A 23,634-nucleotide genomic window follows, 5' to 3' on the forward strand; every position below is an offset into this window, starting at 1 on the left:
TCTACCTTGACTTTAGCAAGGCTTTCGATGCTGCCTCCCATGACATCCTGATAGCAAAGCTGAGAAAGTGTGAGATAGATGAGTGGACAGCAAGGTGGGTTGAGAACTGGCTGACTGGCCGAGCTCAGAGGGTGATGATCGGCGGCGCAGAGTCCGGCTGGAGACCTGTGACTAGCGGCGTTCCCCAGGGGTCGGTGCTGGGTCCAGTCTTGTTCAACATCTTCATCGACGACCTTGATGAGGGAATAGTGTCTGCCCTCAGCAAGTACGCCGATGACACAAAGCTGGGAGGAGTGGCTGACACGCCAGAAGGCTGTGCTGCCATTCAGCGAGACCTGGACCGGCTGGAGAGATGGGCAGGAAGAAACCAAATGAGGTTTAATAAGAGCAAGTGTAGAGTCCTGCACCTGGGAAGGAACAACCGGACGTATCAGTACAGGCTGGGGGGCGACCTGCTGGAGAGGAGCTCTGAGGAGAAGGACCTGGGGGTCCTGGTGGACGACAGGTTGACCATGAACCAGCAGTGTGCCCTGGTGGCCAAGAGGGCCAATGGGATCCTGGTGTGCATTAAAAGGAGCGTGGCCAGCAGGTCAAGGGAGGTGATCCTCCCCCTCTACTCTGCCCTGGTCAGGCCTCACCTGGAGTACTGTGTCCAGTTCTGGGCTCCCCGGTACAAAAAAGACAGGGATGTCCTGGAAAGAGTCCAGCGGAGGGCCACAATGATGGTGCGGGGCCTGGAGCATCTTCCCTGTGAAGAAAGGCTGAGAGACCTGGGTCTGTTCAGCCTAGAGAAAAGACGACTGAGAAGGGATCTCATCAATGTGTATAAATACCTGAGGTGTGGGAGACAGAGGGGTTTGGCCAACCTCTTTTCAGTGGTTTGTGGGGACAGGACAAGGGGTAATGGCCACAAGATGGAGCACAGGAAGTTCTGCACCAACATGCGAAAGAACTTCTTCACGGTGAGGGTGACGGAGCACTGGAACAGGCTGCCCAGGGAGGTTGTGGAGGCTCCTTCTCTGGAGATATTCAAGACCCGTCTGGACGCCTAACTGGGCAGCCTGCTCTAAGGAACCTGCTTTGGCAGGGGGGTTGGACCTGATGATCTTTCGAGGTCCCTTCCAACCCCTACAATTGTGTGATTCTGTGAGAAACTGCTAATAAGCAATATGGCTTTTCTACCTCTAGGTGTAATCATTTACTCTCGAGTACCATGATGATACGGTGGTGATGGACCAAGTGCCAAAGCATAATACTCTAGGGCCATTTGAGGTGCTGTAGGTTGTCTTTGCTGGCCACCAGCTCCTGCTCTAAGTGCCCCACCAGACTGTGCCACATCTGCCAGGCCTGTGCTCGTGTCTCCGAGGCCCTTAGATGTCTGAGAAGGCCGCAGCTGGGATCAGGCTTACCCTGGTCACCTCAAAGCCAGGTTTAGTACCAGCTTTGGAGCTGTGGTTAGTCTTTGGGCACCAAAGTCAGTGTGGGACACGGCACACCCGCACTGCCGGTCCATGTGTGGGGTCTGACCCGGGACTGTTGTCCAGGTCAAACAGAAGGGTTTTTGGGGAAGGAAGGTTTTGACTACCAGGAACCAGGCATGAGCCTCTGTGTAAAAAGATGGAGAAAAAAAGAAAAAGAAAAAGCCTATTCTTCAAGTGCACTCATCAATGAAAACAGCACTTCTACTGATTAAAGCATAATAAATGTAACGAAAAACACTGTAAGCTATTAGTGACTGCTACCTGTTATGCATTTGTTTTAAGCCTTTTGAATGCTGATAACTTTTTTTTTTCCATACGAAATATTTCCACATTATTGCTGTTTCCTTTACACACTGCATTTGCAATCATCTCTTGTAAATTCGAGTAATGAATTCAGAAGTCTGGACGGCATAATAATGGTGCCTTGCGCGCTACCACGCTGCAGTCCCACAACGATTAGCCTGCACAGGTGGATTAAGCCTCACAGAGCTGTTCTGATGCCAGGGAAGCGGTGCATGTCCCTTCAGGCAGAACAAGCCTTAAGGGCACCGTATTTCTGGGTCCCCGCAGCAGAAACGTACATGCCTATTTGGTACCAACCCAACACCTCCAGGAAGTGTCAGATCTGCTCAGCATGCACTGTGCAGACAGCCTGCAGTTCAGTAAACCTGACCTGCAGGGGTGTGCCTGGCTCCCAGCACACAGACCGTATATTGCACGTGCAGAAATGTCTAGTAAGCTCAGTGCTTCTACAAAACGCTCAGTTGTTCTGCATGTGTGTGCTAAGTTCACCCAGTACTTCCAAAAAGTATCAGGACAGCTGATGGTGTGAGTAGTTTGTCCAAGACAGATCAAGGACTGTAAGGACTATCATCCTTTCCTGTAGATTGTCACAGAGGAATAGAATCACATGAAATTAACCCACTGGAAATGCTGGATTCCATTGCTCATGTGCTATGCAGCCGATCTATCCATGTGTTTTAAAAATGTCAAGGGGATTCAGATGTCTGGCATCCTGCTCGGATTCCTAAGTATAAAAAGAGTCTGTGATAACCTAGATGCATATTAGCTCTAATCAGAGCACAGAGAAGTGAAAGAGTAGAAGATAATTCTTAATCTGCTCACTGAGAAACAAGTAACAAAACAATTCTGTTATTTTAAATCTGCCAGACTTCACTGATAGCATATTAGTCAACATAATTAAACTGATATTAATATCTTTTTGTGAGAGGACTAGCCAAATGAGTTGTCTTGCTTTCAGCACTAAATTCAGGTTAGTAAGGATATTGACAATCTAAGCACTTAGCATAGTTCAATGGTTCCAAAAGGACCAAACACAGTTTTAAGTGTCTTGCTGAACTGGAACCCAGTTCACAAAGCAGGATCTAATACAGCCAGATATATACTGTATTGCATGCATTTTTCTACATATGATAAATTGTAAAGTAAAATATTGATTTCTAGAAATTACCCTACTCCTCCATTCGTTCTGCAGCTAGAGTTCTGCTGAGGTGTCAGTGATCACTGACTTGTTGAAACACTTGTAGTGTACTGATGGAAAATGTTAATTTTAACAACAGACACACAAATGCTTGCAAAAACCATGAATCAATTATAAGATAAACAAATGTACTTTTATTTTCATTTTGGTGTTATGTGTGGCCCAGCAGGGAATTCCAATTTTGAAATTAATTAAATAATGTTTTGCAGCTGATCAGAAAATGGAAACCAATTTGCAGATTTTTAAAAAATCACAGACATTGTTCAAGTATTACCATAGGAAACACACTGACACATTCTTGAAACTAATTAGCGATAACAAAGAAGGTGTTTCTTAATAGTGCACAAAGCTTTAGCTGACATACACACACATCCAGCCATCATAAAAACTACAAATGTCATGAATCTATTCACTGCTGAGAGGGATTAGCTGAAATGTACACCAAGTTACAGCACCAGATGAAATGAAACAAATTCTTTCCACAAAGGAGCTGTACACAATGCCATCATATGCCCCTTGTTTTTCCTTAGAAAAATAGAGTTAGAAAACTTGCTTCTTTAGCCAAAATTCTGTTTAGGGAGTGAAGATCTAGGGGAGATGGACAAAGAATGAACTGATTCCTTCCAGCCGCATCTCTCTGCATCCAGCTCTGTGGAAGCTGCTCTGTTCCAGTTCTGCAGCAGTATTCTCCCGTGCCAGCCCACAGGAATGTCACGGAGGAAGATAATGCTCTCAGGGTCTCTATATTTCCAGTGTCAAAGAGCAGAGGGATTTGGAGGTTAGCTGGAGGACAGAAACAGCAGCCAGGGCACCCACGAAGCATGGGCAACCAAGGCCAACAGTAAAGCATCGCTGGTCTGCTCACCCTCCCTGAGATCAGCAATTAAGTGGATCAGTTTTGAGAGAAGTTTATGTCTGTCATACTACACAATGCTAGTTCTAACAGAGCTACAAAGTAAATAGAAAAAGAAAGAAAGAATGAAAAAAAAAAAAACAGACTGTAATATGCCTCTGATGCTGGTAGAGCCAATCATTAAAGAACAGCATTGGAAATTTTTCAGTGATGCTGATCATTAGAAAAGGTACACAGCTTAGAGGCTCTAGACGAGAAGCAGCTTTTGGAATGGCGTTTATTGTCTCAAACATTTTCACAAATGTAATGCAATATTACATACTTCAGCAGAGCTAACCACACAGTTTTATTAAAGAATCATTCATTGCCTCAATCCTTTCTGAAGAAGGTAGACGTATTTGTGGACCAGAATATTCTGCCATTTTTTCTTTTGGCTGGAATCCAAGCATCAAAATGTAGGTTTTTGTAGCTGTGGTGAGTAATCCGTCAGCAGGGAAACCATGACAGCCTAGAGGAGGAAGAAAAGAAAAAATCCAATCACATTGGAAACAGATACTCCATAAAAATAAATAAGGGGAAAATATTTTCTAGCTTTAAGTCTTGTGTTGAGAGTTATTGGCCTGACAAAAAGTGCACGCTTAGATTTATTTGCTAGAATTTCTGATGATGAATCAGGAAAGAGCTGAAAATCACTTAGGATGTTCTGTATCACAGCTGATAGGTTTTTTCAGTGCAGACAAAATATATTAATGGACAGCCTAGCAGAAATTCAGAGAAAGCACATTTAGACCAAAAGCTGAGGCCTTTTTGGTGTGTTATACTGTATCCTCAGCTGCTCCTAGGAAATGCTGTAGGTACCAAAACGGCAGGTGGGCTTGCTTGCAGATTTCAGTAGAACTGCCATTAGCATCAGCAACAGTCATACTTGAATAAGGGCTTCAAAATTTATCCCAGCTTAGCTATACTTTCTGTGGTAAAACACGGAAAATACTCACTGAGGTTAATCGTGTGTCATGTACCCCTCCTGCTTCCCCCCTAGTATTTGATACACGCTCCAACAAACCCTTGGTATGGCCATGAACTGAGAAACGGGAATGTCAGCTAAATAAAATAGTGCTGAAGCAGCTTTGCTGTCCTCCCCGCACCTGCACGCACAACGAGCCCCTGTGCTTGCTCAGTTTTGAGAAGGTATTACCTGGTTCACACTGTCGTGGTTTCCCAGCAATGTCTGACTGTGCATTGTTCTTCTGGCCCAGGATTTACAGGGGCTGTGCTCTGGCTGCCTGTCTTTCCTTTCCCCACAGCACCGCTCAGTGTGGCAGGTAGACCCAGGCACACGGTGGGGACTGAACACGCAGCTGTGCAGCCCCCCACTGCTGCCCATTTCAGAGCTATGCTCAGCCCTGTTCGGAATTACAGCTGAGCAAATAATTTATTTTTCAGTTTGCTAGCTGAGCTGAAAGGGTTAGAAAATAAGGTATAAAAAAAGGCCATGCATTCTTTATTCTTTAGCTTGATAAAATACTAGTATGACACTTTTCTTACCCAAACAAAATGTATAGTTTGAACCCAAAGTAAAGGTGTTTTTTATTTGTTTGTTTTAGAGTCATTAAACATTGTAAAAATAAAATAAAAAATATGAGCACTTTTCAGAAGTTTAAGGCCTAAACTGTGCACTGAATTTAATACAAATATGTTAATAATTTTCACTGTGTCCAAAATCTCATGTTTTCGTACATACAATACTCAGCCACTTACTAATTTAAAGCACATCTAGAGTTCATCTGAGAGCTATGTTAATGCCATTTCTGTTTTGTTTTTCATCTCAAAGTTTTCGCTATCTTTTGTCAACATGATGGTTCTAAAGCCACCAATAAATAATAGGCTACTGAGATTTGGCAGCAATTTTCTGAAATTCTAGGAATGCTGAGAGGAGTTATGGTTTACATTAAGTGCCAAGCGTCCTCTCATGGTTCCCATGGATCACATAGTATCACACACACCATAACTTTTCAGGGTCCTTCAAAGTTTTGCTCTTGCGGTGCTTTCTCAGGGAAAGTTCCCATTGGTTTCAACGGCAGCTTTTCTTGAGAAAAAAATGCAGAATATCTAGCACCATCTGCTTTAAGTGTTTGGGAAATTGTAGTTTGTAAGACCACTCCCTGGGACCTCAGCATTTAACATGTTTTAAAATGGAGCAGCGAAGTTAATCATTACTGTAAACCTAGTGATTTAAATAAAAAAAATAAAATAAAATTACAGTTTATACTTTAGGTTTCACTTAGTGACAAAAACTGTGTCAAGCAACTGCAGACTATTATCAAAATAGGTCACATTTGTGTCCAGAAGTATTTAAGCTACAAATATATGTTGCCTACAGTCAAAACCGTGATGTGCAGCAGGGTGCATTTGAAACGTGTATTAATATTTATGATTTATTGAGAGACCATACTGAATCCAAGCCTGTACAGTAAGGCAGGACAGAAGGTGACCTAACCTCTAAATCATGTTATCTTCCTTTATTATTATTTTTTTTACCATAATTGTCCATTTTCTGTTTTCTGCCTCCTGGAAAACCAATGATCTTGGAGAATAAAATACTTCATCATCAACTTCTTCAGGTTTTCTGGGTAAACAATGTAAAAATGTCCAGTTGGGAGCAGCAGATTTCACAGTCTGTAGATCAAAAAGAATAAAAAAATCAAGATATATGCTATTACATTAATGAAATCTTTAACTGGTAAAAAGGTTAGCAAATTTTACATTAGCTCCCATTCTAGTGACTTTGATGATGAACTCAGAAGAATTCCACTGACATCAAAAGAATTGCACATCAGTGAATACGGTGGGAATATCCCCATTCAAGTCAGCAAGAGTTCGGTGCTGCTTTCACAAAATCCATTTTTTACTTCTATTTCTCTGGCTTTAGAAGGAAGTAAAAACTCTAGTGACTTAGTGGATCGGTAAACTGCAATCTGTATTTGAATGTCACACAATAATATAATACTATTGATAATTTCAACAAGAACACATTAAACCATGATTTAAAAGCTGTGATTTTTTTTTTCCTTTTGATATCGTCACTCATAATATATTGATCTAATATCAATAAACAACGAAGCTTTAAGCCAATTCGGAGACATACCCATTAATAGTATTTTATGAACTTACTTTAAAATACAGTCAATTAAATCAGTAATTCTATCAGCAAGGAAAATGTCCTTTTTATCTTGAACAATTAATGGTTTATGACTTCACATTATGTCTGTCTTTATTCTGATATGCACTTCAACTAGATGATTTTTAAAGACATTTATTCTGTGCTTTATACATTGACAGATAGACACAAAATTGCCCCAGATTATGCCCAGACTATGAACTTTAATAGTTAATCTGTGAGCTGCTCATTTTAAATAAAATGTAAGGGATCTCTTCTGATGGCAAAAAAAAAGAAATTCAAGGTTAGGAATAGTTTTTTTTTATATATATAAAAAAGTAAAGGATTAGCTCTCCTGCACTGGTTATGTTCTGGATTTAGATCTCATTGGGAGGCTCTGAGAGAGGCCAAGCCATGTGAAGTGTACATATTAACCCAAACCTTGTTATTTTTGTGAGTTTTCAAGCTGGAGTAAGGTTTGCATTTTTTTTCCATAGCTCCACTCAAAAACACACCAAACCCATGCTTTATTGATGTTGATTCTTACAAATGCAATCTGTAAAAGGATCAGCCGAAAATGAAATCTGAATTTTTACCTGCATTGTAATCTGATAACCTCGAAATGCCTTTAGTCTTCTTTCCTTTTCCTCTTCTCGCCCCATGCTTATCCATGTATCTGTAACTAAGACATTGGCACCATTTGCAGCCTCCAACGGATCTGTTGTGAGAAGCAACTTGGTACCATACTAATGTGAATAAAATAAGGAAGATCAGGAAATCACAAAACTTCAACTTCATTTATAGCAAAAATAAACTATTCAAACTACTATGATAGGTTGTTCCTTGGGCTCATACCTCTTTGGAGTATTGTTCAGTTATTTTCGTTATTCTCAGATCTGGTTCAAAGCCCTGCCAAAAGAGATGATAGATAACATGATGGAACATACATAAGATCTTTAATGATTATTAACTCTGCTTAGAAAAATACTGACTGAACCATTTTCCTTTGGAAATGCCACGTTATTCAGCACTGTAAAGCTTCAGGACATTACTTTGATTTTGTTGAAAGTTTATTTTGGGGATAAACTGGTAGAAAGTATTCCAATAAGGTAAGGAAAATGTATTTCAACAGTTACAGAATGAAATAACGATACATCATTTAATTCTTTGTTCTAAATTGATTCTTGTATCTTGTAAAATCAAAGGTTTGCCCTCCTTTCTCCATGCCCACAGCTTTCTTACCCTGGGCGTTGCAATACGGAGATGCATTCCTAGCTTTGCAGCGCTCGTCATGATGGAGTGGAGGACGTTGTTTCCATCCCCGATCCAGGTGATGGTGAGTCCGTTCAGACCACCGTAGTGCTCCTGCCAAATGAATCACACAGCCCTGGGGTTACGCTCCCGGAGAATGGAGCAAGATGATGACATAGGGAGGGGTGGTTGGTTAGATTGGTCTGGTGCAAACAAAGACTGGCTGCCTTCAAATACTAGCTGCTGTCAACGTGGGATTATAGCTGTATGGAGACAGTTCTGATGCCAGAGATAGCACTCCTTCCAGCCTTCCCCCAAATTGGGAAAATATCCCTATATTCAGGCTTGCTCCAGCTTCTCTGTCTCCACACAACGTTCCCTGCAGTGACCATGCTCTTAGAGTGCATTTTAACCAGTCTAAGAATTGCAAAGAGCAATTCTTTAAAAGCAGCTGTGGCCTACAGGGCTTGCTCTCATGTGCAGAGCCAAAGAATGCAGTGGTTTTATTAGAGTGTGGATTACCATAACCTGGAAGAGCACTACAGTGCTAACTGTAGCTTTACCTGATTGCACTCACAGCCTGTACATGTGCAGCTACTCTGGCCCTTAGACACCAACAGATAAGGTCTAAGGAGGAACAAGAGGACCAGCAGCACACGTTTCCAAATCATGACAATTTGAAGCCCGTCAGCAAGGCTTGTTTTAAATAGGCATGTTTATAGGTACTTGAGTTGAGACCAGAAAATGTGTAAAGATATAACCAAGTACTTCTATATGCCTGCTCTGTACTACTCCACCTCATGACTCGAAAGGCTGACGGCACGATGGAAAGCCTTTTAATCTTAGTTCAAAACTGGGCCTTGATGCTATTGCCTTGTATTAGCTGGAAGCCAGACAGTGTTTCAACACTTTGTATGACATGGTTCAATGCTTGTCAGAGAGGATAAGCACCCACATTGCAGAGCTGTACTGACAGGATACCTCGCAGACAGGCTCAGCAAAGATGCCAAAAGGCTGAACAGGAGAAGGGCTGGAACTGCACCCCCCTCTCCTGGCAGCAGCTTTTCCTAAACAAATAATTGCAAAGTTGTTGCAGAACAAACGTACTGTCATTTCTGCTAGTGAGCACGATTTTGAGTCAAAAATAGTAGCATCTGAATGATATTAAAATGCAGTTGAAATCTAAATCTAAGAGTCCTAGGCTGCCTACAGTTTAAAAGCTAAAATTATCATATCATGAAACTATAGCTTTTTGATTTGTAGACAACTATAGGCTCATGGGCAGAGCTGTGATGCGAGGGCATTTATGGGAGAGCAAAGCAGGACCTTGTGGACATGGAAGTTATTTTAGTAGAACAGCTCTGCAAGTCTCTAAGCATTGTTCAAAATCCTTCCACATCTCCTAGCAATGATGTTCCTAGGAGAAGGCCAAACTGAGGCATTTCTTTAAGGAGTCGTTTCCAGCTAGGGGTTAGCAATAGCTGAGACACAAACCCACAGCTAGGAGCAAATGAGACAACCCTCAGTTCTTTTGATCCCACTATTTAAAAATAGACATCACAGCCTGTAATGCTCAAAGCACTGACTAGTGAGTCACAAATACACTGCTATGTTAAATAACCTCCACCTTATTACCAGCTGCTACTCTGCACTAAAAGAAGCACAATGCATATTAAATACCTTTCTCTGTTTTCCCTAGCTACTAGCTGTTATGGATAAAATACAAAATACTGGAGATGTCTGTATAATAACCCTCATAATCTGCACTGCAAATTGCAAAGCCACCTCTGCCGTGACTGCTGTATAGAGTGGACATAGCTGAGCTAATCTTAATGAAGACGTTCAGCTAATGGAAGAAGTCATAGTCAAGGCAGAATCAAGCTGTGTGCATGCCAGTGGAGCCTATTTTACGTCGTGTGCTAAGCTTTGTGCTGCTGCTGGTACACTACTGCTGCAGTTCCTACCTCTTCACTTAAAGCCAGCTCACATGACTGTGGCTGTAGTGCTTACCCTCAGCGCACACATGCTGTAGGGCATTCTGTATTGATACATCCTCAGCGTCCAAGAATGTGAGAAAGATGAGAGGATTGCATCAGTCATAACCAATTAACGCAATACAAAAACTACTGTATATGAAAATGCATTTTGTTTTTCTATTTTATAGCACATGCTTGACCAACTACTCAGAGGAAAACCTGCAAAAAGTGTTTTCTTATGACTGTAATTATCAAGGTTAAACCAGAATATTTTCACCTGGCCCTCTGAAGATACTTTTCCCCTTGTATCACTCCCCAGTTTTTCCAAACTCTGTTATATTAATGTAGGCATTTTACTTGATTGGCTGTTCTGCAGTTTCTCTTTATATTTGGGACCTGACTTCAAAATATTTAGACTTCTGGTAAAACCACAAAACAATATTTAGAAAATCTAGAGTCCTTCTCCCTTACGAGTGACTCTTTGGCAAGCTGACTGCTGTTTCAGTGAAACAAAACTCGGTTTTGCTATTCTCACGAAAAATCCCTGCTAAATAATTAATGCCAATTTTACAGTCAACTTTCTCACCCTCATGCTTCTTCTGCTATGTTTCATTCTGTTCTTCTCCGTGGTTGCAGTGTATCAGTGCACCAAACCACCGGGAAAAAATAAGCATGCTCAACAGTATAGCGCTGTTGTATTTTTAGAGACGACTAACTAATTAATTAATTAGGGGCTTTCATGTCTGACTCTACGTGGAACTGCTTCCAGCGAGGCAGAAACTCTGACACCATTATAAGTTCCTTCTGAAACATTCAGCCTCAACGGTCATAACAGCCCTCACTTAAAGCAAGCTTTTGAATGATGAATCAATATTCTGTCAAAATTTTAAATGGAAAGCAGAGGATAGTCAAAGCTTTAGTCCTTTGGGAGACAGCGTGATCTGGTAAATAAAAACCAGGGCAATCTTGGAAGGCATGTGCTGCACCAGTTATTTTACTCCTACCTTGGTGTTTGGCATGGTCATTGAAACAGTGTGTTCCAGAGGATCAGTCTGGATCTTAGCTGGGATTTCTAATTGTTAGAATAATGTTGATGATGGTGGTGATGAATTTGAAGATTATAATAATTTGAGCCCTTTTGGTTACACTTTGAGGAAAGATTGAGAATACACAGCAGCTCTCCAAACAGGGCGATGCTGTTATTTGTTGCGCTATTTGAAAAGGAACCCCTGATGCATTTGTTATGCTAAACATTTCTTTATGCCAACCATTTCTTTCTGAAAAAGAAATTTCCCTTCAGACCAGTGACATAAAAGCTAGTGGCATATGGATCCACTCTAATTACCAGTCTGGCCATCCTGCAGTCAGCTACAAACTAGCTGATTTGGCCAGTGGCATTAATATCAATTGAATCAATGTCAATACCTGGTCTGTCCCCAGAATACAAATTGTGTGATGCTGCCCGCCAGCCAAGCTTCGCAGAACAGAAATTGAGAGCCACAGCTTCTGCCCAGGAGACTGAGAGGCGGTGGGTGGGCTCAGGACGTGGCTGTTGTGCCTCTTCAGCACAGAGAGGGACGTAAAATGGCTCTCCATGTGCACAGCAGCAGCACACCAACTTGTAGTCTTTAAAGGCCAAATCCCCATGCTCTCCAAATCAGCTTGCAAAATGTTTACAACCATTTCGAGTGGGTTATAAGTCGGGAGAAAACTCAGCACAAATGAATTTTTTAGAAAGAATGCAACAGGTATGGTAAGAAAAACAAACCTGTTGGCATAATAGAGGACATCAATACTGACCACAGCATTAAAGGGGAGAGCCCACGTAGATGGAAAACCCATGAGGGGCTCCAGGTTGCTCAGGAAGAAGGCACTGGGCAAGAGGATGTTGAACCTGAAGGATCTCACCCCAATACTCATGACAGTTTGTATCCTGACAAGAGCACCCTCAATACAGAATGAGAAGGAGACAGCCCCAGTAATAAACCTGCTGCATTGTCTGGGGAATGGGCTAGAATATACCAAAAAACAAACACACCACTAAAATGCACCTGTGAAAAAGGAATCAGAAGCCATAAGCAGGAAGACAACCTGACAAAACAAACCAGGAAACTAGGCAGAGGAAGTGCTTGAAGAGGATTCAAGAAAGAATCTGGAAAAATTAACAGGATTTAGAAAATGGAGGAATAAAGATGTGCTAAACATGAAGAGAGCCAGTATGTGTGTAGAGCTCCAGTGGCAAACACCAGGGGAGAATAAAGAAGAGAAAAAAAGTACATTTTGGGTGTGTACTGACAGCAGGGAGAGGCCAAATACAGGCAGGAAAGTATTTACAGAGATAAGGAAGAGACATTTTTAGGAGAAATCAGCCGCATAAATTCTGTAGTTATATGTAAATATAAGGCTATCAGTCTGTGTCACTATTGTATTTTGCATGCATGCATAAATCAAATAAATTGCTTTTGCATCGCAGAAAAGCAGTCTGAATGTTATATATGAACTTCTAACTGATTTAAAGAGTCAGTGGTGCTATTCAACATCCCCATATCAATCTTCTTGCAGGGAGTGCTCAGATAACATCTTCTTACCCTGCAGAGAATCCCATGAGAAATTTGATTGTGGTAACAACTAGACCCTGTGGCTCCCACTTCTTCAAGTGTTAATGCTACTTCTGTGAACTGGTAAAATTCATTATACGAGTGAAACGCTGTTTTATTAGGTGCTGTAAGACCAGCCTTCTTCACCTCAGCATACAGTGCGGAAAAGAACAAAGGCAGCAGAAGGGCAGAAAGGAAAAGAGCACACAGTGCCAACACCTGCAGTGCGCTGCGGGGAGCTCCCTCCCTGCCCACCCCCTGCCTCCTGGGTAAGAAAGCAAGAGTGTAAAGTGCAGCATGCCCTCCGCAAAGTGGGCAACCATCCAGCTGCCCTCTAGAGATCTCCTGACAAACTCTGAGCTAAAGAACATGCTGGAAAGGCCAGGGGAGAGATGGGAATGGTTGGAGGAAACAGTGCTCTGCTATCAGGTTGACTGGGAAAGCGTTGTAAATTTTAAAATGCTTCCATGGCTGTCCAAAAGCAAAGTCACTCCTGGAGATCTCAGTGGGTGCTCGGTTTATCACAATACCACTCCATATTGGATGTTTCTTTTGCACGAGCATCAGCTGTTACAGTCCTGTTTCCTCATCATGTCAAATGGGCAGGGACACTCACTCCAAAAACCCCCTCCCTCCCCAGTGCTTGATGTAACAAGGGCAGCGACTGCTGCTGCTGCTGTCCTGGGTATTCAAACCAAGGGAAAGCCCACCCTGTTTGGACATGTTCTACCATGGCTGCCCTATTCAGGGACACGATAAAGGAGAAGCTAAGGATGATCAACAGGGCATCTACTCATTCTGCCAATCTCAACAGGTTTCTCCTGAAATCAGTGGAGAAAGAGACACAACTCTAGAGGATAACTGAGATGCTCAGCAGCCTCCCTTCAGTGACTAGGGATGGAGTACAGAGCAACAACACCGATGTTTGGTGCCGCAGTCAGTGGCATGAACTATGCAGGATGAAACAAGATTTTTTGGCAGAGATGCCAACAGTTATGGAGACTAGGAGTCATGATTACTGGTGAAACTTGCTATTCTCAATTGTTAAAATGCTAATAACCAAGGTGTTTGGAAGACAGAACCCCCCCCCCCCCCAAAACACAGTAATAATATACATCAGTTTTACAGCTGCACAGTGTTTAAATAAAAAGATGATGTATAGTGTTTGATGACGTTCTCATTATGACTTACCATCTTACATAATTTTAACAGCTCAGTGTAGCTGGCTCAAAGTAACCTCCCACATGTAGCATATCCTGAGGTATGCAAAGCATTTTAATCTCAATTTCACTTTTCTTATTTTTTTTTGCTAGTCTCTTCAATCTTAGTATTGGAAATTGTAAGAAAAATAGTGATCAAAGTAACAAAAAAGTATTTTCACTAAACATATGAATGGTTCAGTATTTAAAGTTTAAGGCATGAATAATTTGTTATTTCTCTCACTAGATCTTTTCCATATACCAAACATCCTGTAGTTTGAAACACAGCTGAATGAATCAGGAAATTATTCTAACCCTCCTTTTTTCAAGCAGTGTGATTTTTATTCATTCAGAAAGCAAACAAGGTCAGAAGAGTTCATCAGCGTTGTCAACCAGCCCTGCAGTACACCAATATTTTTTAATAAGCTAGTTCCTCAATTGATTGTAAAACAGCATAGTCCTTCTGTTCACAGATAAACATCTGGCATTCTATGTGTAAAATGTCATCCAGTTGTCAAACTAAATATTTCATTAGATTAGAGCTACAAAATATGATCTTTGTTAACTGTTCTTTGATGTGAGCAAAGTTCAAATAGGTTTATGAGCCTGAACATTGGGGATTTGCACTGGTAGCATTAACTGGCTTTTCAAAGTAAACTTGAAGCAATTTCCCAATATATGGATAATGACTCCTCTTACATTGTTCATGGGTTAGGGCAGCATCAAGAGTGAACTACTGAGTCTTTCAAAGTCAGTAGCAAAACTTCCATTAGCGTTGGTTAAGCCAACATCTCACCTTTACCTTAGTATGTAACCCTCCCTGCACATTTTTTAAATCGCAGCCTAATTCCAATGAAGTACTTAATTTTATGCTTAACTTCAGTACCACTACAGCGGGTAGGACTACGTAATTGTTTTAAATTAAAAAGATTCTTAATTATATTCCTGAAAAAAGATCTCTTTAAATAACGAGTGTCATGTAATTACCACTTAGAAAAACCTAGGACTAAACAGTTTTGAACCTTTCCCAATATTATTAAGCAGGGATTATATTGTTACCTGAAGAGTTAGGTAATCAGCTAAAATCTGTAGAGGATGATATAAATCGGACAATCCATTGATTACTGGGATTGTGGCTTCTTTCGTCATTAGGTCCAGATCATTATGCTTATAAACTCGAGCCAAGATTGCATTTGTCATACTGGACAGCACCCTAGGGGACAGCAGAAGATATCCAAGTCAAACATAATAAATACATCCCTTTTGCACCCTTCAATGTGCAGTGCATAAATATTAATGAGAAGTGGTAATGAATCAATTTTTTTCAGCTGTCTGAATAATGTATGATGCCTGCATAAAGCACTTAAATGCAGATATTTAACAAGCTGCTAATAAGCAAGCAGTTTTACTTATTAACAGACTATAGCAAGTAAATGAAAACTACTGCTGTTTCTCTTCAGCTTTTGATTGTAGCTACAGATAGAGCATCAATAAATGTTAGGTTATGTTAATACATGAACTAAGATAAGAAATTGCACAACAATGTAATACTTGAAGAATTCGATAACTTTGGAGGAGATAAGATTTCTTGAGTCTTTCATCGAAGAACAAATGTAGTATTGACTGGATATTACAGTGCCTCTGTATGGTATCTTGACCTTTGTGAGGATTAGGACTACAGATCTGTCTTAGATCACCACAGTCGTTTACTGATTTTAACAAACATGGGAACAGGAGGCCAACAATACCAGCCTGTTCTTCCTCCTATCTATATATCTGTATATTGACACTCATGATATCAGCACTAAAGTAATGTCCAAGTTGGAAACTCATTATATGGATAGGGGCATGCAGGATTCACTGTGCCACTCCGGCTTTAGCCTCATTTGCCAAAGTGTGAAAGACTCAGAGATTAGCATGGTGGATTAGCATAGCATACTCTGTGTGCTCTGAATTCTTTAGATAAATTAAACATGGATTGTGGCTCTGCATTTCTGTTTTAATCAAGCCCTGAAGCATGACTTTGAAGTAGCATTTTGTGTCCTTTAATGTTATCTTTAATAGGACCTTAAAACAACAAAAAAAAGAAGAGACTAGAGAGAAGACTATGAAAAACTGTTGCAGTATTTCTTTCTGATTAGCCAGAAAGGATTCTGATACCTCCTCAGGTGGAAATATAGCTGTTAATCACATGGCCTTTACACAGACAAATTTCCTGATGAAGTCAGTAACAATTTTTTTTCTACTGACATCAGACATTCCTTACACAAGCAAAACTCTTATAAAATGTTACAAGATTCCCAGTAGAGCTCTCTCTGAAGGAAAGGCTGCTGATAGCAGCCACAAGTGTAAAGGAGGAACCGAACAAACTATTTACTGATTGTAAGCCATTGGAATACCGTGTGACTATTTCTTCCTGGCTCATGATTTCTATTATTTTGTTTGTCTGTTTGGTTTTTTTTTTTTTTTTTTTTTTTTTAATTCCAGCTTGAAGTATGTGACTTCAGAAAACCTGTTCTGAACTAGCCATCAGAGATATGATGCATGACCTCTGTTGTTAGCCATCTAATAGGTGTCCACCCTAAACAAGAAATACCTAGTTCCACTTCAGACAAGGAAAAAAGGCAATCACATTGAAAAATTGCCCATTTATCTTGGACATTTTATAGGATATTAGGTCAGCTGACTCCTACCTCACATGACAGATAAAGCATTTCAAGAAGATGGTTCCTTTACAGGATATGGCAGTAGAGGAAAATCAGACATAATCAATGACAAACTAGTGAATACTGCTGCATTTCCATCTTTACCCTGTTGAAAGTAGGTACTAGAATTATTGGGCTCTTACCAGGAAGACATCAGACAGTTCTTTTTCCAGCATTTCTAGATATCATATCTTATAGGAGGAAGTCCAAGTGGAAACTGGGATAATCTTTCATGAAATCAAAACCAAATTTAATTCAGCCAAAAATCTAGACCTCTTCTGAGGAAATGAAGTCTCTTGTAAGCAAAACAATGTAAAGGAAACCATATAAGTCTGGAATTGCATAGTAAAAAAGATCTGGTTAGAAAAGAGTCTTTAGTGAAGATGAAGTTTTGGAAGGTGAGGGGGAGTAAGCATAGGTTTATCAGGTGATTTTGCATTTGATGGAATTATCAAGGTTCCTATGCTATCACCAGCTAAAAGTTTTTGTTTGTTTGTTCGTTTGTTTTTGTTTAAGATTGTGAGCCTATAAACTTAACCTTCAAAATCCCAGAGCTTGTAAATATATGAGTACATTGGAATGCTACTTATGAATCTTTCCAAAATAAGTTTATTTCTACCTAGAAAAGCTGTGAAGTTTTGCTCAGCTGTATCCCCTATGGAATTCAAAAATAAACACAAATAAAAATATGCCTTTTGATGTTATCTCTGAACTTTTTAACCCAACGTTGTGATTTTAGAGCATTTGTGTACTTTGGGGGTAAAATATTCTTATCCAGAGTTTGGAGTATTCTATGTATTTTTTGAAAGTATGTATCAATTCAAAAGGTTTAATTTCCTGATAAGACTACTTCATTGTCATTGATACTAGTAAAGAGGCATGTTGTAGACTTGTTCTTAGTAAGAAGTAAACCCATCCACCATAGATGGAGAGATTCATCCCCTGATAATGCCAATGGACTTGTAGAATCGTCCTAGGAGCTCTTTATTACTGCCACTGAATGTTATGGCTACTGAGTTATAGCGGTGCACAACGGAACTTTTCTACACTGGAAAATACAGACGCAATACTTATATTTCATTTCACGTAGTGTATCAGACATGCTAAACACTGAAAGGCTTAGAGCTCCTTAATGGGTAGTAACTTTTTGCTACTGTGTCAGTGTAAATGTAAATGTGTTGTGAAGCATGGAAGAACTGTATTATAACCAAGCAATAAGTCACTAAAAATATGTTCACAGCAGAAATGCTTTCAACCCTTACCTTCAGCAATTATAATAAAAAACATGGACTTTTATAACTCGGTGTCCCCTTTGCTTTAAGTCTCAATCTTAAGTATTTCTAAGGCCTTCAGAGCCCTAGACACAAAGCTGTAAATATTTTAAATACCCTCTGGGTTTACTACAAGCATTGTTTTTTTATTCTCACGTTAACTGAATGAGGTTGGCATGTCATCCTTCATTCACAAGATATGCCAAGGAATTTATAATCATGTTGTTCTTTTGGGTAAACTACTCAGTCCTGATTATGCAAAGTCAATAATAATTCCACTAATGAGAGCAGGACTGAAGCAGAGCACTTGGGGCTCCATAGTGACTTGGGAAAGCCTTCTCTCCACTGTCATAGGCAAGTGCTGTGACTCAGCAGAGCAGAAAAATCCCCAGGTCAGGGTCTTGAATAGCAATTTGACCTGGAATAGGGGAGCAGTGACAGAGAAAAGGTGGGGTGAGAGCTTGCACAGGAAGTGGGAGCTTTCTCTACCAAATGGGGACTCCTCTGGAATGGCTGGAAGATTTGCTTCTTTCCACCTTTTGCCTTATTTCTTGTAGTCTGTCCATCTTTCCTTTTCCATTTTGCTTGTGCAAGCAAAGGTCATTCAATATACTGCAAACCAAAGATCTAACGGCCCTTTATCACCCTATTTGGGAAGAAGAAAAAAAAATGGTCTACAGAAGACATGTCCTTTTGTGGATTAGAACAGGACTGGATTTGCTGTAGGGCTGGTGCGTGAACGACAGAGAAGTTCCAGACAATGGCCCTGCGTGTCTGGTGGGATGGTGCTTGGAGAGGTTGTTGCAGAGGATCACTCTATAAGGGCCCTGACCACATCCTTCTCCTTCCTGGAGGTTGAAACGAAGAAGAGGGGAAATCCTTGGAGAATAATACTTCCACCACTTAGGGGGAACTATCTTTGATATGTCTTCCATTCACATTTAACATGACATAGTAATTAAACTGGGGCAATGTGCCATGATGTATGAAGAATTTCTTTTGAGGGGACGTGTTTGAATCCCCTGGCAGTGCAGGAGCTCTACTGAACTGGCCAGGTGGATGCAGTGACCTAATATACCTCAGACTTGACTGTTAAATCTCAGATTAATTTGGTCCCTTTGTAGGCTCATGAGTTTCCACAATTTTTGAATCATTTAAACTCATAGTTACTAAAGCAAGGACAGTTTCACTGAAACATCGAAATGCTATAGCTGCAGCTTCTTGTGATATTGGCAGTTATATACCTAGCAGGAAGTCAGCATTTTCACGCCTCAAGAGACTGAAATTTTGACTTTCTACTATCAACACCCATCTGTCCTCCACTTCAGCAGTTAAAGGCAGGAAATGAAAATTTTAAACGTTCTAATGTTTCATATTTTTCTTACATTTTCCTTGGGTTTTCTCATATAGAGAACAGCCACACAGTTCTCAGTCTCTCCCACTAGACCGTGAAAACTGTAATATACAGCGGGGCAATGGAACCTCCGCTGGCTGATGGCATTTTGACTTGAGCCTGACAAACTTGACACTGCATATCTTTCACCAGAACAAAAAGGATCTTTCAGATGCTACTAACATTTCAACAGCTGAGCCTGAGAGAATCAACCCCAGGCTGCAAAAGGGCGTCCTAGAAAGAAGCACAATACTGAGGCTGGGTGAGTCTTTAATACATGGAGGGCTCTGAAAAACCGCAAGGGCATCTGCAGAAGGTAACCTCATGTTCTGCCTACTTTGAGCTAAGTTCTTTCCTGCTAGGGCAATGGGGATAGACTGCTAGCTACCCATTCCTGTATGCATGTGGGACTTAGCATGATTAAGATCTTCCGCGGGTGCTGGTAAGAGAGTGATGCCATAGCCCAGCCTCCAAGCAGTCCTGACAGTGAGTATGGTAGTGGAGGAAGGCACATGGCATCAAAAATGTGCTGCAAAGTGTTGGCCAAGATCGGTGCTGCTGAAAGAGGGGGATCAGAGTGGCCTTCAGTGCTCCCCTGCAGGTAAACTAAGGTTCACCAGCAGCTACTATAACTAGGATAAATAAAGTCTTTGCTTTCTGATTTTGTTTTTTCGGTTTACCAGTCAGCTGTACTTCTATCTCCATGAGAAGCAACAGAACAAGAAGGTTCTAGTCTTATCTGAATATATGTGCCTTTATCAGTGGAGCTGTCCTATGAAAGTTTGTAATATGTTTCTGTTTGTGTGACTGTCACTCTCGTTATCACTCCACAACCAAAATTCAATAAAATTATTTCTTGTTGTGAGATGTTTTGGAGAGCTAGAATGGTTGGACTGATCGTGTACAGAACTATAGTTTCTGTGAGCTGACCTGTAAATACTTAAGAATTTGGAGTGCCTTCTGACATTTTCCATAAAGAAAATATTAACTTATTAACTTTGAAAAACCTGCAAGACAGGTTTCAGCCTGATCAACTACTTCCTTAAACATTAATGGTGGAATTTGGCAGTGCTAGGTTAAAGGTTGGACTAGATGATCTTAGAGGTCCTTTCCAACATAAATGATTCTATGATTCTGTGATCTACCAGATATATAGTGATCAGTCAAGTGACATCTTACCAACCTTGCTGTATCTGTGAGACTCTCGTTAGTGCCCAGATGAATGTCTTGTGTTGTAAGGAAAGAAGGATGTCCTCCAAGGAGAGCAAATCCTACAATGAGGACAAATACAAAAAAAAAGAAATTAAACACCAGCACCTCATACTTACAACCAAGATTTCATGCAAAAGGTATTCACAGCAATGAAACGAAAAGTCAGCAGGGCATCCAAATGTTTGAAATGCTTAAAGTTGGGCACCACAAGATGCAAATAAGTGTGTTAGAATAAAACTCCTCAAATATGATGCTTTGCTAAAATTCCTGGGCATGAGATCTGATCTGTTTTCACAGGATCAGTCATTCAAGCTGCAAGGCTACATATTGTTGAAATATGTGGCTTCCTGTTAAGAGTTAAGTAACCCATTCATCATGCTGAATTTCTACGACGTCTACTTCAAGAGACTTTGCATCATAGAACTAGAAAGGACCATCTGAGTCATTAGGTCTAAGTCCACATCCTTGCAAGAAGTTGCAAGGATATTCACTCAGATAGAAGACCTTAAGTCTCCTCATATACCATTATAAACTTAAGCTTGGTCACAAATAACCAAGTGTCTTAAAAACGGTGATGTGACAGGGACAGAAGGAAAGATCTCGGGCACTGTCAGTATCTCTGCACCCTGCAATAGTAATGAATTTACAAGGTGAGCCAAAGAACCAGATGGATTAGGTCTGAAGAATGAAATACATTCCCAAACAGGAAATCAGGGAAAGACTTGAGCACCATTTAAGAATATAAAACACTTTGGGAAACTGGACACTATTTTAGACTGACAAATTTCACACTAAGGGTAAATCTCAGGTTCCATCGTGCCTTATTTCCATTGCACCACCAGAAGAAAGCTATCACAAGCAATCTGCTGACACAAACATAGAAGGAAACTGCTTTTTTTTTCACCATGCTTAAGCCTCCCTGCCTTCACCTGGTTTAAGTGCAAAGACTCCTTACACTGAATCTCTGTGTAAAGTCCATTATGGCCATGATGGCCATCGTCCATGGGGAGGATGGGCTCTGAGGGGGGTTGTTTTATAAACTTTCACAAATGGTTTAGCACAGGCCTAGCACAGGACACAGCGTCCTACCACTGGGAAAGTATGAAGCAGAGGATTTGAACTGGTCTGTAGGTAGCCCCATAAGACATTTACTGTGCAGTGGGAATGATTTTCCACGTAAAAACAACTCCCTGCTAGTAGAGAAACTGTCAGGGAGGTCTTGCCTTGTCTCTAATACCCATGATGGAGGAAATTCTGGAGAATCCTGATGTGGACACACCAACCTTGTTGAGACAACCCCTCAGAGGAGTGAGCCTCTACGGTGACAAAAAGCTAGACAAAAGCCCAGATTATTTTTATTGTTGTGAAGAGAAAGGCTGCACACAGCACAGAAGAGCACAGACCCCCTTCTCTACTATAATGTGATCTCTTGGAAGTGCTAACATTTTCTACTGTTATTAAAATAAATAAATAAATTAAGAAGCAAAAAGATTAAAAGCTGCTTGGGCTGGTTGTAGCCATTAGATGGCACTGCAGACATCGTCAGGACTGCAGCCTCAACACGATGTTTGTAAAGGCACGTCAAAGATTAAAAAATTGACCCCACAGCTACTCTTCAAAAATGATCAAACCGGGAATGAACACTGAAACCTTTCACAGCTAAAACCAAGCAATGAGGTTCAGGCTGCAGGCGTGGGCCCCACAGCTGGGCCCCTAGCACAGAGAAGCCCTTATTAAATTCCGTCCCATGCGGGAAGCAGGGTTGAGGTGAGGTCCTCCAATTCGGATCAGTTCAGCCAGTCTTTAGACTTCAAAATGAAACCTTGCCTTTTGACTGCCTCAATTTCCCTAAAAGTAGTATTAAAAGCAATGATGCTCCAGATCCCACCTGCAGGGCAACTCTCTGCTCCATCCATCCAGTGTATATTCACTTTTGCTAATGGGCCTGATTTTACTTTCCCTTTGTCGTTATTAAGAATTGCTCCAAATCACAGTGAGACTGGATTCAGACCCAGCAAACTTTTAAGAAGGAAGCATCACTTATTCTACTGTTACTATTTGCTATTAGAGAAACATTATCAATATGTTTGTTGCTTCACCCTTCTTTCTTAGTTATTCAGTAGCCTTTTTGTATTAAGGCAGGAAAAATGTTTAGGTTTCCCCAGATCCTTTCACCTCCTCTCTGCATAGCCACAAACACTGTATTTATGGGAACATGCATGCAAACTGGTGCCTAGACATTACAGACTGTTTATTCAATGCTGATTTTTAAGTCAAGATCTCTTGGATGAAAAGTCATATGTAGTAACTTTTCCTGACAGATTTCTTGTTTGTTTGTTCAAAGTTATATATGATTATGTCAGTGATTTTTCCAGGAAGTTCCACACAATGTAACAGCTCTGCACTTCAGGCTTCTAAATGAGGAACTACACTTTGGTAGATGTTTCACAGTCCAGGCAGGCTCCCATGGACACGTTCTGTTTTCTGTAAGTGATGCCCAAGTAGATAAAGAGGAATCTGACCATTTATTCAGAATTGCCAGGCGTCAGGCAGCCTAGTCAGATCCACCACCTGGAGTCTGTGTACATAGCAGAGTCCTAATGTGTTGGGTTTCTGCTCATGAACTGGCCATCTGTGCAGGGCCTGGGAACATATTTCCATCCAAAACTTTCCATCTGTAAATATAGGAGCTCTGTGCTCTAGCTGCTGTGTAGTTGCAGGGGAAGTATCCATGCTTTAGATTCTTTCATCCAGACTACTGGCAGGAAAAAACAAAAACAAAAACAAAAAAAAACTTTTGAAGATATTCAGCAAAAAAGCACACTCCGGAGTGCTATGTTAAACTGGAAGATCTAATCCTCTTTGTTGTTGCAATCTGGTTATATCCAAAGCCACTTGCTAAGTGTTTATATGGATCTCGGTATCTTCAACAAACCACAGTAAATGTTCATAGTGGAGAGACAGAATACATTATTATCTCATTACCAAACTTCTTACTACTGTTAGTTTTTAAATAATGGACAGTTTTATGCCTCAGG

The 23,634-nt window shown here is 40.8% G+C and overlaps 1 protein-coding gene across 1 annotated transcript in view; it reads right to left on the reverse strand.

Moving 5' to 3' along the window:
- Positions 1-4,101: 4,101 nt before the first annotated feature.
- Positions 4,102-23,634, reverse strand: part of OTC (ornithine transcarbamylase) — a 30,379-nt gene continuing 10,846 nt past the window's right edge. Inside the window, exons 5-11 of the mRNA XM_040530646.1 lie at positions 20,568-20,655; positions 15,075-15,228; positions 8,235-8,357; positions 7,848-7,901; positions 7,589-7,738; positions 6,374-6,511; positions 4,102-4,343 (exon numbers count right to left, since the gene is read on the reverse strand). Coding sequence (XP_040386580.1) covers positions 4,284-4,343; positions 6,374-6,511; positions 7,589-7,738; positions 7,848-7,901; positions 8,235-8,357; positions 15,075-15,228; positions 20,568-20,655 — 767 coding nt within the window. The 3' untranslated portion in view covers positions 4,102-4,283. The remainder of the gene's footprint in view (positions 4,344-6,373; positions 6,512-7,588; positions 7,739-7,847; positions 7,902-8,234; positions 8,358-15,074; positions 15,229-20,567; positions 20,656-23,634) is intronic.

The sequence above is a fragment of the Cygnus olor genome, chromosome 1 (genome assembly GCF_009769625.2).
Source record: "Cygnus olor isolate bCygOlo1 chromosome 1, bCygOlo1.pri.v2, whole genome shotgun sequence".
NCBI lineage: Eukaryota > Metazoa > Chordata > Aves > Anseriformes > Anatidae > Cygnus > Cygnus olor.